This window comes from Teleopsis dalmanni, chromosome 2 (genome assembly GCF_002237135.1).
Source record: "Teleopsis dalmanni isolate 2A chromosome 2, ASM223713v2, whole genome shotgun sequence".
Taxonomy (NCBI): Eukaryota; Metazoa; Arthropoda; class Insecta; order Diptera; family Diopsidae; genus Teleopsis; species Teleopsis dalmanni.
Window position 1 is genome coordinate 27,847,751 of NC_051847.1, and position 19,327 is coordinate 27,867,077.

The 19,327-nt window shown below is 27.9% G+C and overlaps 1 protein-coding gene and 1 long non-coding RNA gene across 4 annotated transcripts in view; one reads left to right on the forward strand and one right to left on the reverse strand.

The window, feature by feature from the left end:
* Positions 1–5,741, forward strand: part of LOC119686279 (semaphorin-2A) — an 88,208-nt gene extending 82,467 nt beyond the window's left edge. For both annotated transcript variants that reach the window (XM_038100827.1, XM_038100828.1), the window contains exons 12-15: positions 1,052–1,204; positions 2,568–2,676; positions 5,041–5,122; positions 5,638–5,741. In XM_038100827.1, the coding sequence (XP_037956755.1) occupies positions 1,052–1,204; positions 2,568–2,676; positions 5,041–5,115 (337 nt within the window). In that variant the 3' untranslated portion in view covers positions 5,116–5,122; positions 5,638–5,741. The remainder of the gene's footprint in view (positions 1–1,051; positions 1,205–2,567; positions 2,677–5,040; positions 5,123–5,637) is intronic.
* LOC119686282 overlaps positions 1–19,327 on the reverse strand; it is a 76,416-nt gene that overhangs the window by 16,356 nt on the left and 40,733 nt on the right. The window lies entirely within an intron of this gene.

Sequence of the window (19,327 nt, forward strand, 5' to 3'; positions counted from 1 at the left end):
CGCTTTAGACTTGGAACTGTTAACTGCGAGTAGTTGAAGTGTCTACTTTAAAGTCGTACCGGCTTGCAGTGGCGGTTTGCTTAGAGAAAGGTTACTCAGTAGAACTCTACTCTCTATATTTTTGTTTATTTTGAAATACGATGCCTTCATTCTCAACGTGAAGATTCAATACGAAGCAATGCCAGCGATGCAAATATAAATTTTTATTACCAAAACATTCCGAATCAAAAACGTTATCGAAAAAAATATTCGAGTACAAAATCATTCAAACCAAATAAAGTAAACGGAAATGTAACTGAATCCGCTGCAATGTGAAATGAAAATAAAAAAAAAAGTAAAAGTAAAAATAAAAATAAAAATGATGTGCAAAGTGTAAAAGTAAAAAAAAATGTGGAGTGGAAAGAAAACAAACGGAAAACTCGCTTGTATCCGTCTTGGTAAATTGACATTTCAAAATATGCGAGTCTACTTTTCGGCGTTTATGTGCATTTTCATTTACTATTTTATTTTCTATTTGGTTTTTATAACTTCTTGACGTCTCGTTGGGGTGCTTTCTTCACATTCTGCTCATCTTCTTGGCAGTTTGGGTTTTGGCTTACGATTTCATTTGATGGCAAAACTTTTATCCTAGCAACCATCGTCGTCTACACCGCTATTTGGTCGTTGTTTTCCTTTTTTGATATGTCGAACTTTTCAATTTAAATTTTTATTTTTATTCTCATTGTTATTTATGAACTTGGATACGCTTAAGTATGTTTCACCATAAATGGGAAAATATCCTTGCTATTTGATGTCGCTTCGTACAAATATGGGGAAAAGCATTTCCCAAACACTTTCACACGTTTTCCATTTAATTGCATTGACTTTAAGCACCTGAAGTTGTGTATAGAAAAAATTATTTGTAACAAGTGAATGGTATATAAAGAAATATGAAGCTAATATCCATTGTTTGAGGACTTCAAAAAAGCGTATATATATATATATTACATTCTGATATCACTATAATGTAATAACAATTCAGTTATATTAAATAATTCCTCTTTACTTACAGATATGAAATAAATTACTCACCAACGAAATACATTGAAACTTCTGAAGGTGGACTTGTAATTATCTCAGTTGATGAAAGCGATGGTGGACGTTATGATAGTTATTTAGATGGCACATTACTTTGCAGTTACAGCGTTAATGTAGATGCTCACAGGTGAGTTTAAACACAAGTATTTAATAAATATAAAGACATTGTTGTAAGAGATGTGTAATGCTCAACGAACAAATAAAGTACTGTTTCTGAATATAGCAGTTGAGGACACTTCTCGTAGTCCGATTAGTGTGGCCAACTCACTGTTACAGTACAGTCTCTTGCTACAATAGCACAATTAAACAACCGTCTCTCGCTACAGTGGTTGACGAGTTTTACTAGAATCTAACGATATAAAATACAAATTCCACAGATCGCCGGTATAACTTAACTTACTATATTGCAAATAAGTGGTTTATTTACATATAACAGCGTTTAGTAAACACTGCTAAGCGTGGTGCAGACTATCATTTTTGAGTGTCATTCAAGAGAAAAAATCTAAAATTGAACATGTTGTGAATAATAGCCTGTCACCCAAAAACTTACATTCGCCATTCAAGAGCATATCTTTAAGTAGTTGCACTAACAAACTTACAGCGTGCGCAAACACCCTTTTCTCTACAAAAATTTTGCTTGAATTACAACTCTTAAATGTGAGCGTTTTCAATTTCGGTCGCTAGAATAAATTTGAGCAAGAGAGAGCGCAACTTGAATGACATTCAAAAATGATAGACTGCACCGCACTTTAACTAAACACTGAGTTTATTAAACACTAAACACTGTTAACAAAAAGTTCAAAACGGGTTCTATAAATAATGTGATATAAATATCTATCATATGTAATTAAAAACCATATATGTCTTAGTATAAAACTGAAATCTTGAATATTGTAAGGAAAATAAAGCTGAAAAAAAGTTTCAATGGGAATTTCTCTTTTTTATTTCAATAATTCAAGCACATTCTGTATTATTTAATAATATTTCCCATAATACCATATATATACAATATGTATAAACTTTCACACATGTTGTTTAAAAAGAGAGCAATCTAAGCCAAATGTTATTTGAGATTCCACCACCAATTTAACAACCATCAATTCAACTAATTAAATTCCAATTTTGTTGGGTCTTTCAAACTCACTTCATTTATTCCTACATTTCCTATAGTAATTATGAACGCTGTTACCTGCTGTATTTTTAATTTCCGTTTTTCTGTTTCCCCCCACCCCTCCAGAAATCAAACTTATTGCCTTAGTTTGCTTATACGTATACGTATACTCAGCAGAAATTGCCTCGTTCCAGTAATTTAAATATTATTAACGTTAATTTAATTATTTGCTTTCATTTTTGTAAACAGCAACAATTTGTTATTCCTACGGTTTTCGAAAAATGCCGACTATTCACGTATAGACAAATGCGTATTCATATCTTTGTATTCCTTTGACTAACAATTTAATGATTTGGTGTGTGTTTTTTTTTCCTTTCAGATGTACGCCGCCATCGAAGAAAAACGATTACCAAAAAATCTACTCGCACTGGTGTAATGAATTCGAGAAGTATAAATCAGCCATGAAGCAGTGGCAACTTAAGCAGGAGGTGAGTTTTCGCAACGTGGCAACCACTTCTTTAACAACATTCCTCTTCAGTTTATTTTTGTACCGCTTTCAGTTCTCGCCTATCGCGTATCGCGTATCGCCACTCGGTACTCGATTTTCAGTACTCAGAGTTTTGTATTTTCAGTTTTTAGCTACTCGAAAAAGCAATTAATTTTAAATGTTTTGCTTTCGTTTATTATTTGTTGTTATTTATTTTTTATTTTTTCTTCTTCTTCTTCTTCTTCAATTTTGGTTCTTTCGGATTTTAATTTTCATTTTTCAGTTCTCAGCATTTTTGCGTATTTTATTTTAATTTTATGCTTCGCCATTACCAAATTTACTTTTGCTCTTAATGGCGGCCGCAACGTACACTATCCCGCAGCTCCACACCCCGCATCCCGCACACACTTGAGGCGCCATATTGCATGTAATTTTGAAATTTACGCGCCTGAAATTTAATTGCTCGAAATTAAACGTTGCTAATTGTTTTAATTAATTTTTTGTGTAATTTCGTGCATTTCCGCTTTTGTTTTGGTTGTGTTGGTTTTCGATGCCGCTCGTCGCCGCTACCATTTTGACGTACGCAACATTCGAGTGCGTATGTGCATGTGTGTTTGTGTATTTGTGTGTGCGTGCAGATGTTGCCAAACGACTTTTGCATTGGCAGTCTCAGCGAATCCTGATTTCGGTTTCAATTCACATTGAATTTCAATTTCTTCCGTCGTTGACATATGAGAAGTGATTAATGAGGTTTTTTAATTAAAAATTTTACTACATACAAAAATTTCACAATTCACAGTTCACAATAAAATTCAAATAAATATCCTGTCAAATTCTGAGTGTGTAAGAGTAATAAAAATTATATTATTACGAAGTTGAAGGATTTAGCCAGTGACATATGAATTATGTTATGACATTAGAATATTATTGCCAAAATTAAATTAAGTAGTAAAAGCCATGAATACCAAACACACTATTTACTCCAGTTTCATACTAGTATCTGCAGTTAGAAAACGTAACCTTCATTATAAAGATAAATACAATTGTCGTATATTATTTCCTTTATTCCTTTACAGTATTACTTCCTTTATTATCTATTATTCAACAGGGATTTACTATCACTCTTACCGCTTTATCTTGTCAAGACAATTTTATTGTATATAATCAAATTTTTATCGCTTGTTAGAGCCATATTATACAAACGATCAAATTATCGTCGATCACGGAAGTTATTATACTCTTCTTGATCGATCTTAGAGTTTTTAATTCCATTATGTTTAATGATCATTATTAAGCTAATTTTAAGCTGTTACTCTCTCGACAATTTAGGATATATGATTAACTTTTTATCTCCAATGTTACGAGGGAAGATTTTTGGTAATGTTATGTGGACGATGAAACGACTGTCGACTACTAAATTTTTTATGTTATTTTTTTTTCGCATTCTGAGAATTTTACTTTAGAATGTCAGATGATCGTCATTAAGCAAATTTTGTGCTACTGCATTCTCGACAATTACAACAATTTCATCGTATATTAACCAGTTTTTATCATTCGTTTGACTCATGTTACACTAAAAATAAAATGATCGTTCATCACGAAATTCTGGAATCTTTGAATTTTTAATATATTAGCTGATAGTATTGAAGTAAATTCGAGATCTTGAAGTCAAGATCTTGCATACTCCACTTTTAGACAACAATTTTATCGTATATTATCAATTTTTTATCGCCTATTAGAGCAATGTAATATGGAAGCTGAAATGATCATCAATTATAAAACTTTTTATACTATTTTATACTATTCCCATGCAATAAATAACTTCTGTCATTAGAAACCATAAAATCTTAAAGTTACTTAAGTAACTTACTAAGTAAGCAGTGACATAGTGTAAGTCTGAAAACTGACCTAAATATGAATTAAGATAGCAAATTGAAGACTTGAACATGAATTTAATCACTATTCTTTTCTTCATCTCACTAAAATATTCACCAGTAATCTAATAGGTTTGTATCGCTGTACATACGTATTCAACATTTTGTCACTTATTGTATTTCATAGGCATGCGAACTGTAAAGTGCCGAATACTTTTTGCCCAACCAATTATATTATTTAATTATTTGAAAAATATTTATAAAGAATTAAATTTTTAACTTTATGAAGTTTAAGTTTTTAATTAATACCAAGCTTAAGTCGTTTATTTAACACATAAAATTATAAAAAATATTTTTTTTAAATAAAAAATTACACATATTAATCTGGGTATTTTAATTTTTGTAAATAATTATTTATATTACAAATATTTTGGTCCATCTTCATTTATTCACTTTATTAATAATTAACTTTATTTATCTTATTTTATTAGCAATGTAACATTAAGGATAAAACTTCAAGTGGAAAGCACATTAACGATGTTTTTAGTAATAATGCCGTGGTCTGATTACCAGGTAAACTCATTCTCATTATCAGTCTTATTCTATATCTTTATATTAATCACTTTTCACTCATTTATTATATAATAATTTATGAGTGGGCTAATTGCTCATTTCAATGAAAATAAAAAACAGACTATAATTTATTATTGATATTTAAAACAAATTATTTTTAAAATTAAGAAATTAAGATATTTTCCAATATTTCGACTATCGAATAGTCATCTTCAGAGAAACTTTTTATTTAGAGAGATTTTGAATAGTAAAAAAAGAAATAAAGGACAAATTCAAAAATTTATTTCTTTATCTGTCCTTTATTTCTTTCTTTGCTATTCAAAATCCTTCTAAATTTTAATAAAGCTTCTTTGTCACCATACAAAGAAAGTGCTGCTTTACAGCAACACGAGTACTTTATTCAGAAACTTTTTATATTATTTTATATTATAACTTATTAACTGTGATATAGTAATTAATAACTTTTATTCACTTTGTCTAATTTAATAAATTTTTTTTTATTTTTTCATTTTCAGGCATTTATGAAGCATACTAAAGACTGACATTTTTAAGCTTTTGAAAGACAATATTTTCATATAATTTTAAATTTTATTTGCTAACATATTTCTTATAAAAAAAAGGTTCGAAATTAACATTTTAACTTCATTTTTAAACATTGATTTTAAAAAAGAATAAAAATATAATAAATCTAAAATACGAAAGAAACTACGTTTCCAAGGATAATTCAAAAGGAAAATTCTCAACAGCAGCAGTTCCACAAAACTACTCTAACTATTTATACTAACAAGGGATGACATAAAGTTACTAAAACAGAGATCCTGCCAGCAAAAGAAAAATTGAAAAAAAAACATTTTAAGGAATAGAAATCCATACATACACACACACACAAACGATATACATACGATTTCGTATGGCTTGAAATAGTCAACATTTTATTTAGGTTCATTGCACAATGAATTCGTAAGATTTAAATGTTCAGATATGTAAAAACCACCTTAAGAAATGTGACACCATAAAAAATCTCTAGGTAATATTTTATTTACTTATTAAACAATATTATATGTTTCTCATTGAAAAAAAAAAAAATAATAAATAATAAATATATATGTAATAAAAAGAATTTATTAAAATTAATGTTACCAAAATATTCGTAAGAGACTAGAGAAAAAAAACAGTGTAAAAACTTTACGAAATTTTGTTAATTGAATTTTTCAAGAATTTTGCATTAAGAAACGATAAAAAAATATAATTATTTATATATATATATAAATAGTACATATAAGATTTTATGGACCCTTATAACTAATAAAATGAACCCATGAGCTCTCAGTGTGAGTAGTGAGTAAAAACTTAGCTCGACGTAAACGAAATTAAAGAACATAATTTCTGATAAATTATTTAAATTTAAATTTAATAAATTTAAGTAAAATTTTAAAATTATTAAGTGTAAATATAAAGCTTAAGAAATTGCAGTGGCAATTCTCGAAATTTATCCATTGTAAAAATTATTTTTTGCTTATTTTTTAAAAGTTTTCTATATACAATTCAATTAGTGCGTAAGTCTCTACTTTGATATAGTAAAAGAAAGAAAAAACTAGTTAAAATATTTAAAATTAGTATGTTACTACACCGAACTGTAAATAGTTGTAAAATAAATAAATAAACTTAAATTCAAATGAAAACATAAAAATATTATAAAAACGAATTTTTTATTTAATTAATAAATATTTTATTTGAAATTAGCAAAACAAACGCACACAGAATCTGTTGAGATTTTTTAAGCTAATTCTTTAGGTTTTAGTTTAAGCAAATACTTAAAGTAACGTTTTAGGCGCAATACTGGAATTAGTTTCAAAAAATTTCTACATGTTTTGCTGCTGCGTTTCGTTGAAAAGTTTATGATAAGCAATATTAAGATATTTATAACAAATATTAATAAATAATAATATTAAAGTTGTAAATGTAAATTTTACCTGCTAACAGCATTAAGAGTTTATACTTTCTTATTATAATTATAACAGATTTTAGTAATAAATCTATTATTATATATACATATATATATATATTAAATTTATATATGCATATAAATACATTTTTAGCTAAAGTGAAAACACAAATAGTATAAAAAAATCGCTAAGGAAAATTAGACGCTTCAATAAATAATGTTTAGCAGAACTTAATTCTTTTTATTAGCTATTGAAGTTAAGAGTTTTTATATTGATGTGTGAAATTATTGTGTACAAATTATAACAAAATAATAATAAAAAAAAAATGCAGTTAAATTTATAAACATTTATTATACGGAAATATTTTCAAAATTTTAAATTTACCACAAGGAATCTATCTCTACTGAACGTTGTATTGTGGTAAAATAAGCTGAATTCGCTATGAGTCATTTTGATTTTTTTTGTTAGTAGTTTTCTAAATCGATCTGATAAAATAAAAATATCACTAAGATCGCTATCACTACTGAGTCATTTTGATTTTTTTTCTACTTTTCTAAATCGATCTGATAAAATAAAAATATCACTGACTCACTCTTGTATATGAACTTAAGACTTTCAAAAACTTTAATAATTTTTAATACATTGTGTATATGAACACCACCTATATGTCATATTCATTATTTTTAATTATTGAAAGTATTGAAATTGATAAAATAAATGTATGAAATATCTATTATTTTACTGAAAAGTATTACGAATAGTATAAGGTATGTAATTCTACTTTGCATATGTTTACCATACTTACTTAACATATGCATTAGATCCGTACTTAACAAACGAACATTAACCCAATGAAGCGATGTTGTGTACCCCAATTTATCAATATTAGATACGAAGTTAATTATTTTTTATTAATTCAAATTAGGCTTCATGAAATTTCTAACGATTTCTCTCTTATCACTAAACTGTTACTACATTTTGTTAAGAAAACTAGATTTATAAAAACACTCAGAATCCACATTTCATGGTTCCTATGTAAGTTTATGAGTACAGTGCAAAATTCACTAATATCATTGTAATTCGGATCTATTTTTTTTATATATATTATATAGTTCCATATGATTATGGTTATCATGAGGAGTTTAAATAATAAAATCCAATGATACAAGACTATCTGAGGATCCCAACCGCCACCACAACTTATGCTCCAATCTACAACATTATTATTATTCATCATTATTATAGAGAATAAATTACGGTTCATTATCATAGAATGAGATAACAAGATAAAAGTTTTCCGACATAGACAAAAGTCTTTTTAATTTTCAATGTCATTGATTGTAATTTCAATTGATTATTAAGTTCTATATTGTCTGACTTTTATAGGTCATACATTTGATATATTATTCATCGAATATGTCTTTGCACATGATCTTGATGATTTTAAAGGTTTTTGAGTTACGCCATATATTTTTCGTTTTTTAAACATGTGTTCCATACATAGTGGAAGAAGGCTTTAATACCTTGCTTGTTTGAGTCTCTAGTTTCAGTATTATCAATCATTTCAGTATATAAAACATTAGCAGCACTAGTGTGCTTATCGTTTACAACAACTAATTGATAGAGTACGAAAGAAAGAAAGAAGTTTAAACGATGGAAGTTAAAATAAAATTTTTTAATGTCCTAGAACGGTTAGTACAATAAAGAAGAGACAACAACAAAAATTTAGTTAATTTATTGAAATTTGGCTCGAAACAGCGTTTTATGCTCAGCCAAATTTTAATAAATTAACTAATGTTTGTTATTGTCTCTTCATTACTATTCGAACCCTTCTAAAATTTTTCAATTGAAACTACCAAAAATGCAATAAACGAAATTTAATTGCAAATTAAATTCTAAATAAATTCCAAACTTTAATTAATTTAATAAAATTCCTATTTGCTTAAATTATTAATATTAACTCATTCAATATTTATTTTTGCTTCAAATATTTTTTGTTTTCATAACAATTGAATAAATAATTATATATAAATATTTGCCAGGAACTTAATTAGAAAAATACCTCAACTTGTTTTATTGAAATTCTGATAGGTTGAAAATCTTTAATATCTGTCACAAAATTCCAAGAGTCTTGACGAGTTCTTTAAGTATTCCCCAAAAAACCTTTGCTCAAACAATTTGTGTCCTTTTCAAGAGTAAAAAAAACAAAACCAAACGAAGTAATTTAATAAAAGGAATTCATAATAAATTTAATAATCTTAAAAAATATTGACATAAATTCTATGAAACTTAACTGAAAATAAAAATGTGTGTGTGATTGTAGATATCAAATAGCAAAAATAAAAATAAAAACAAAAAACAAAAACTTTTAACTTATAAAATATTCACAAGCAGATTAAATATAAAAAATCGAATAATATATGTAAATTATGAAAATTATGTGAAATGTTTTGTATGACAATCACATGATGAAGTAAAATTTAGTATTGAAAATTTAATTTAAATTTAGCAAAGAAATACGAAATACGAAACACAAAAATCATAAATTAAATTTTTGTTAATCAAAGCCACAAATTTTAACAGTAATATTCGTAAAAATTTTAATTTTTAAATAAATCCAAAAATCATAATATCATCAAAAATGTATTCAAATTCAGTTTTTAATTTTTAATAATATAATATAATATAATTTTTATATTTTAGTTATAAATTATTAATACGAGATGTTGTTATGTTATGCGCATTTTAATATCCTTTGTCATTTAGATATACAATATGAAAAATATTTAAAATATTTTAATGCTAAAGTAAAAGTAATTAAATGAGCTAAAATTTAAATAATAATAAGTTATTATATATATAAATATATATATATAATTAAAAATGTAAGTTGTAATGAAAAAATTAAGTAAATAAATGTGATAAGATTCTTTAATCATTGCATTTTATTTTAAGGAATCCTATGGTAAGGTGTTGCCATCATGAAAAATTTTTTGGACACTTTCAAAATCCATTCAGAGTATATGAATGCTTAATTTAAAATTTGCAATATTAATTTAGTAATTAAAGAATTTAAATAAGTTTTAATAATAGGAAATATATTTAGAACATGAATACTAGCATAAGCTTTGACAAAAAAGATATGCGACAGTACATTCCCGATCCCCTGACTATATATACTGAAATCTGAAATATCAATCAAAAAATGACTTATGTTAGCATATATACTTCCGCATAAATGGTAATGGATCGAGAAAGTGTGGACATGTTTATATTTTCCCAGTCTAGTGTGTCAATAACAGATGAATATAAATGTGAGGATCTGTTTTCTTTAGTAAAAGAATTTAATAACTTATAAAATAATAAATGAGTAGCACTTTAGTTAATAATACTATTGAAAAGGATTTTGCCTCTTTAGATTTTATTTATTTATTTTTTTTTTTTTTGCTTCTTTTAAAATAATAAATACCTTATAGACAGTTAACGAAGCTAGCTTTTAAGTCTTGCGCTTAACAATGAAAACATAATGGTGAAATAGTGAAAATGTTTTGATTGTATTCTTCATGATCGATTCAACCAATTTTCAAAATAGGTTTGCCACTCTGAAATTGGAATCTCCAAAATCAGGATTCTTTCTCAGGATTACGCCTGTTCGAGCGTATAAAAACGCTCGCCACGCTTTTTTTCGTAATGTTTGGGAATAAGGAGAAATCATTGGGTGCCAAATCGGATTTGTAAAGCGGATGACTCAACAATTTGACATTTTGAGTGTTCAAAAAATCTTTTGTTTAAGATTATTTGTGGGGCCTCGCATTGTCGTAGTAGGGGAGGATTTTCCTTCGATGGTTAGTTTTCGTCAATTCTCTGAAAAGTTCTATTCATCTCAATCATTTCTGCATCGATATTTTCTGAAATAACAGACATTGTTTCTGAACAAGCTTCACGATATTCGTCATGGATAACACGGTTTGCAGTTGCTGGATGTGGTTTTTTATCACCAATTGCCGAACTAAGTTGATAAATTTTTTTTTTCTATTTATTTGCGTTGAAAATTATAAAAAACCATCTCTCGAAAATGTTTCTGTTTCAACTGCATTTGTTTGCAGATACCCTATTTAGAATCGATGTAAATAACACAAATGTCAAAACTCATCTGACAATATTTAGTGTGACCGAACCACTAAAAATTTATTTCTTTAGAAAAGCTTTAAGATTTTACTCAAAGCACAATAATGCAATTTACATACATTTTTCTTAAATTATAATATATGTAATAAGTTAGAGAATATTAATTAAGAAAATATTTTCACTAATTATGTGATATTTTCTTGAAATGTTTGAGACGCACTTGTATATGTGCAGATATATTCTTCTAATTAATAATATATTTCAATTTTTATTAAGTTTTTTTCTCTTTAATTAGTTACTTTCCTTATTAATTACTTTTGAATAAAAAACAATAACACAAATAGTAGAAATATATTCGTTATTATAGTTTATAATTATAATCTTTCATTTGCTTGTATTTTTTTTCTAATTATTTGTGCATATGCGATGGTGTGATATCAATGTAGAGAGTCCACCTGCAAGAGGAAATGCAGCTGCTTGCAGTTGAGTTTAATATTTAATGCATGTATTAAATTCAAATCCTAATTACTTTCCTTCCTAATGCATTTGTACAAACGCATTTACGGGGTTTAATTGGAGTTTGGTATGCAAATATTCTTACGGAAAATGCTTTATTGTGTTAGTTCAAGACCTTTGGCTTGTCAATAGGATAAAAATATTTTACTTGTAGTGTAAACTGACTCTAATTATAATATAAATAATGCAATAATGCATATTGCAATTAAAATTGTATTTAAAAGGATTTACTTCAACCTTTCCGCACAACAAATAATTATATTTTAATTAAAGAAATATGACATTAGTTGGTGGAGTTTAACATATATCAAATGAAATTATTTTTATAATTTTGAAATTTTTAATAAAAAAATAGACATTTTTATATATATAGTAGTGTATAAATTCAAATAAGTTTGAATACTTAAATAAAATATTTTAAAAGACATATCAGTGAATTTATATATATATATATAGATATATATATATTATGACTTGCTCAAAATTTACAAATGACATGAAAAAATGAGACAAGTTCAACCATAAAATCAATCATTAAATTCATCATACATAATCATTCAACATACATGATTCAAAATACAACATTCATCATATATCATTCATAACACATCATTCATCATACAAAGACAATTATCTGAAATTAGAAAACTGACTAACTAGAAAAGGACCGAAGTCGACAACATTATATTCCTCGTAACCGGGCATTGTTTACAAGGCAAGCTGTATAAAGACTTGAAATTTTAGCTAAAACTCTCTTTAAGCTTTGCGAACAGATTGAGATAAAGAGAAATGATTAAGTTCTGATCTATTTTGTACAGAGGCGGAACCTGCTCAACACTGTGGCATCTGTGCTGACGGGTCACTGCATAATAGAGAGGCATACTACTGGGTACACCCTATGACGACTTTAGTCGCGGCTGTGGCTTTGAGGATGAGGATAAGACTATGCTCATCTCATGTGTCAGTACCTTTCTTTAGCTAAGAGAAGATGAAGAATACTCGGGGCTCCTTTTTTAACCGACCTGACCGAGCTGTCATCCTGCAATATAAGAGACTTAGCCAAATTCATAGAACTGGTAGGTTAGTTTACATTTACCTAATAGGGGAGTCGTCGTTACAATTTTACATTGTATGTATATAGATAGTACCATTCTCAATTGGTACAAAAGTACTTTCTTTTTTTTTCAATATGTCGGCGCTCAAGAAGCAAAATACGTCAACTTTTAAATAATTACATGTAACACTTATGTAGACTATACTCGTAGTGTATTATAATTGATAGTCCGTTTTTTAAACATTGTCGTATATTATGAAACTCACTGTTGGTACTCATTGTTAGGGATTTATTTTATCAGCAATTGTTTTGATATCACTGTTTAGTATCAGGTTAAGTTTTTAATGCACGTTAATACTTTAGGATTACCTTAAAGCATAGATAACCGTAAATGATGATAACATATTATTTACCTGACAACCTTACTAAACCGTACTAATATTTGTTAATATGGAAGTAGTTTTGTATTAGTGTTCAGATTTCATTTTTATTCAATTTATATTTAATAATATAATTTTTTTTCAACATAAAATTAATTACAATTATGTTATATTTACGAAATCAGATATGGAATGCTGTTATCCAATATATTCAGATAGGTGATTTGAATCAATATAACTTACATTCTGTAACAAATCCCTTAAATGTATCTGCCAAGCTCATTACTTTAATTACAGTTAATTTCAGTATAAATCCAACTACGTATTCAATTTAATACCAATTCGAACAAATATTTGTTCCGGCTTTAATTGCAGCAAATACTAGAAATTTAATCTCAAATATATTGAACAAGCTCTTCAAATTTCTTGCTTAATTTTCATATCCATGGCATGTAGATTTACACTTTTTTTTTGTAAATTTGAATTAACAACCTTAAATTGCCTGAAGGCTTGTGTTGTAATTATATTCGGTGAATGTCTGCTTCTACATCACAAAATCCACTTTGCTTCCATTTAATTTTGTTTTATTCAATTGTGTCGATTTCAAGTGAGGCAAATTATCAACATTATTTCTTGTAATTAAGCACTCACTTTGCTAAGACAACACTTCTATTGCAATATTGAGTACGAAATTACAAATGTAACACCATTCAGACGCAAAGACAGGAATGTATCGGAACTTTACTAAGCACTTCCCTCAAGCAAGAAGCACTCACAAAGGTTGTTGCTACTTAAAATTGAAAATTCTTTGATTTCAATTGCACTAATTGCGAGAAGGAAAGGAAGCTTTTCCTTCTACTGAAGCAGACAATTACAAAACAGTGTTGTAAAAGAAAATATTAGGCAAAACAAGATTTTCAGTTTTGAAAGGATATATTGTATGTTTGAGTTTATATAATTATTTATGCTTTCATTTGTATAAAATGAGTTGTAATTGCAATTGAGAGAAATATTTTTAATCAAATTTAAATTAACTTTTTTTTCAACTAAATTAAAATAATTTTATTTTGATTTATTTTCCATTTAACACTTTAACATGTATATATACATTTTTAAATCCAAATATACGAGTATTTAAATTTGTCTTGCTGCCAAAAATATATATTTTTAAGGAAAATATGTTAAATTAAGTTCTTACAAAATCAGTAATATAAGTATCTGAAATATCTTGAAATTTCCTATCAAGTATCTGCAAAAGCAATTGCACCTACAACAAATACTCGTACGTAGTATTGAATTTTCTAAATGGATTCAAAATAATTTCCTTTAGACGCTTTTTACTCAGGCACTCAATTTCCATAAAGAAATCATTTTCGTATTTTTTTCTATTTCAATTTAACTGATGAATCCATTATGCTTTGCATCCTTGCCAGATAAGATCGCATCACATCACATCACATTCCATGTCCTGTCGTTGATGTTGCCTGCCTGCCTATAGCAGATGATTTAATATTAGAATATTCGAATTATTGTCAAAATATTCTTAATTGGATTCTCAACAAAATGCCTGCCATAGGAAATTTAAATGAATTCCTTCGTGTTTACATGCTCAAGTGTATTAAATTTCATTGAATATTTGGTATTTGTTTACATTGCTTAAATATTTATACAACCAATGGCTTAAAGTAATTATAAGGTTAAAATTTTTCTTATATAAACAATGTCATACAACGTAAATGTCATTAAAGTGGCACTTTAACAGATAAAATTATGAAACGGATTTTATATATACATTAATATATTTAGTAGGATTAATCGAGTGTATTAAATATCATATTTACTATAATTTATAGTAATAGTCTTATAGTGAGAACGTCTGTAAATAATATAGTATAAAAGTGGAAATGGTACAGTAGGTGAAGAGAGAAAAGGCACTATAAATCTGAAATTAATATAGAACATGTTCATGAAGTACATACCGTATAAACAGTAACCGCTATTAAAATTTATATTGTCACCTTAAAAAAACAACAGTGCAGGAATTTGTCTCAGTCCTATAAGATATACATTTTTTATAGAATGATTTAACATGTTTCCTTCAACTTTTTCAACGTATTTTTTTTTTTTATGGACATAAACGACTCGAATCGTTTGACAGACGGCTGAAGACCTGTCTTGCATTTCTTATTAAATTGTATTCTTTAACTTAATAAAAGCATAATATTTATTTAAATTAACAAGGAAGGAACTAACGAAATACTTGTAACTAATCAAATCGAATCGCCATGTGTGCTACGTGAAGGGGAAACAAAAAACTTAAGCTTGGTTCTGGTTAAGCCTGGACATAGACACAGCGGATATTTTGGTATATTTTACTGCGAGTGCCGATTGACATGTTCTACAGAAGATATTACAAGGTAAGGCGAGCTTGGCCACATATCCTGCTATAACAGATAATAACGTAGACACTTCTTATTTGCATACCCTCTAGTTATCGAAAAAAATAGATCAGGTTATCGAAAAAAAACACTATTATCAATACTGAAACTATTGTTCTTGATTTCGTCACAATTTCAAAGTGCCATTCCGAAGACTCTTATTAGATTATCATATACCCAATTTAACCACATTTTTAGTTTTGATACAGGTTATAAAAGTAGAATCGTGGAATTTTGGAAATCGTATGTTGAACCATCTGCTTTAAATGCGTTTAAGACAAAATTAGGTGTTTGAGTGATTATATTATAGCATAAAAAACTTATAGTTGTGGCTACAACTTATCAAGCCACAAATGATGTGCAAGGACTTCCTCCACTATAAAAAAATATATAAAATTATTATAAATGATGACTTCTTTTTCATCTTTTAGTTTCAATTTGTATTTAATGAAGCTACCAAAGTCATTGGCAATCATGTTAAGTCTACAAATGAGATAGAAAACCAACTTAAATAAGAATAAGAAGACTTGTCTTGATTCTTGATTCTTCTTCTTCTTGAGTTAGTGCTATTACGCACTTTTACTCTATAATGGATGGGGGGCTTATCTCTACCCCACACTAGGCTTTAACTAGGCTAAAAAAAAAAAATCATATCATTTATTTGTCTTTTAGTTGATGACGGACCTTAAATCAACATATCTTCCTGAGAGTCCAGAAGTGGACTTGAGGATTGTTAGGGCGGGATTAATTAGCGTATCAACTTTAGTGAATAATTTTAGAGCTCTGTCTCTGATATATTTTTTCACTGAATCAATCCTAAGATCTCTATGTATGTCTGTTGATCTAATATACCATGGAATCTTAAACAGTTTTCTTAAACCCAGGTTTTGAGCTATCTGTAATTGCTTTAAGGTAGTATTTGACTTGTGTAATATAGAAGAGAAGTATAATTGTCAAAAATTAGAATTCAAAATATATTTTATATAAAATATAAAAAAGTTATCTTTGACTTTTACAATAAAATTATTAAGTATTTTAAAAACTATAATTTATCATTATTTGAAATATATTGTTACATATTTTGGCGGAAATTTTTGTTTTTGTTTTCGTATACGTCTTACGGTTTTGAAAGCAAAATTTAACTTCAATTATGCCTGATGCAAATAAATTATTCAAAAAGAGCCCAATGGGCAAAGTTTACTTTCAAGCGACTGCGAATATACCTGCAGAAGACATCGTTCTATTCGTCGCTCCAAATCATGCTCCCACTTCAATGCGGATCTACGTATTTCGGAAAACTGAAGATAAATTGGTAGACATTGGTGTTCTCATCTGTAATCTGGCCGAGTTTAACCTATTCTCACGCACCTCCGTTTATCTGGAATTACGTAAAATTCGCATCAATTTCCAAACCACATTCAGTCGAATTAAATCTCTATTGTGCCTATCGGTAAATGCTGAGGGCCTTAACTGACAAAACTCATATCTTTAAAACACATAAAAATTAGGATTGGAAAATTCTAATAAAAAAAGCTTGTACACAAGGTAAGAAGCGAAATGTAAGTACTTGGCTTTCTATTCTAAATCTAATTAAATTTTATTAGAAAACAAAAATATTTTCAAAGCAATTGGATTGACTAATACGAGATGCTTATAAGGATTGGATATTTTATAGAAATGGGTGTAAGTATTTTAAAAATAATAATAATCTCCATGTGTAATTATATTAAACAAAGTAATTATTATTATAACAAAGTTTATTTTGTAGGAGTTTAAACAGGAATGAAAGCTTATATTTAGACACTAAAAAAATTCCAGTGACGGAACCCAGTAGAACAAAATCATTTTGTCACAAATTTACAGTAATGTTATCAAATAAAGGCATCTTAGTTTTTACCTTCAAAGCCGTGTTGTTTGTAATTTTATTTCTTAACTGCATACACATTTTAATTAATTAATTAATTAATCAGTTCAATTAATTGAACCTAAACCATTTTGTGCACTACCGAGAGGGCACATAGTTTTTGATGGATTCCAGAATGTGTAAAACGCGAAGATAACGAAAGAGTCGACTGTGTGCTCAGACGAGACATCCTAACGTCAATTAGAAAAACCTGAGTGATTTTGTGATCTGTCGAGAGGTCATATACAGGAAAAACTCTGATACTGGAAATGCTCCCAATTTTAAAGCTGCTAGATGAACTGTAGAAGCCACAATAAGCAAAAACATTTATCAGTCTATCTAAAACAGTCTCATTCAGATCCCTTACATTAAGTATTTTTACCGGGTTTCTTTATTTTAGTATTTGGTTTTCGTTCCCATTAGTGCTGCCAGTGCAGAGGCAAATTAATCGTTAACCAGGCAGTTGTATAGCTCAAATAGAGTGTAATTATCATGAGTAACTATTTTATTATATAAATATTTAATATATAAATACATAAAGGATGTTATTATTAGGAGGAGCTATATTTAAAAATGAAATAAAATGCATCAATTTGTAGTATCTCATATAGAATACTGAAATAACTATTTCAGTATATAAATATTCAATAAATACATACGAAAAGGATGTTATTAGTATGAGCAGCTATATTTAAGTATGCGAAGAAATACAACTAACTCGACTAGTCATTCTGCATAGCTAAATACAATTTAATAAATAGTGCAATTTGTTTAAAATGTGTAATTTCAAAACTAATCATTTGTTCATATAGAATATAGTTTAAGCTGTCATTCACTTATCAATGAGTATATCATTGTTGTAATTTTCATAATAATTTCTTCTATGTACCTCAGTATGTTTAATCCATAATGCGTGGATTTACGAGTTAGTATATTGTTAGTAAGCTCAATGTAACTATAAAACATTATTCATATTTTATTATAACTGAAATAGAACAATAACGATATCAGGCCACAAACCATGCCATTTAGCTAATTACATATATTAACTAGTATAGCTACACTGCATTATCCTGAAACATGTACTCGTCAAACAGAATGCAACTTATTCTCAGTTTATTTACTTAAGTAGAATATAAAATATTCTTTTACGAAGTAATAAAACTTTTCATTGAGTTATTGTTGTGCACCTCAACGTCGATTTGTCTATTTAGTCGAGGCTATAAACTCTGGTTTATTCAACTTTGTGACTTTTTGTGTGATTACTTTTCAAAGTGCAAATAGTGAACGCTACACCATAACGTTCTTATGCCACTAACTGCATAGCATTAACATATCATTTGCGCCAGGCAACTTAAATGAGCCAAGTTATCAATTATTATGTTAATAACATAGCAGAAATACAACAACGCCAAATAAGCAATGGCAAGTGCGGCAAAATAGCAACAGCAGTGGCAGAAAAAGTTCCTTCAACTTTCCTTCCGATGAAACGTCAATGAAAACCTGTCATTTGTGAAGCTAGCACAGCCGCCATATTGATTTCAGAGTAAAGCAACATGGCGTACGACACAGAAGACACGATTAACTGCATGCGATTTTCGTGTTCAATTCATACACACTACATTATTTATTTTTTCGAATGAAGCAATGAATTACTCACCAGCCAAAAATTTAGAATAAATTAAAAAAAAAACAAAGCAAATAAAATAAATAATAAAGAGTTAGCGATATAAGGATACTTTCGAATATTATAGAAAAACTGAAACAAATGGTACTATATAAGTGGAAATTGTAGCCAAAAAAAAAAAAAATAAAACTACAATAAAACTGCAATACAATT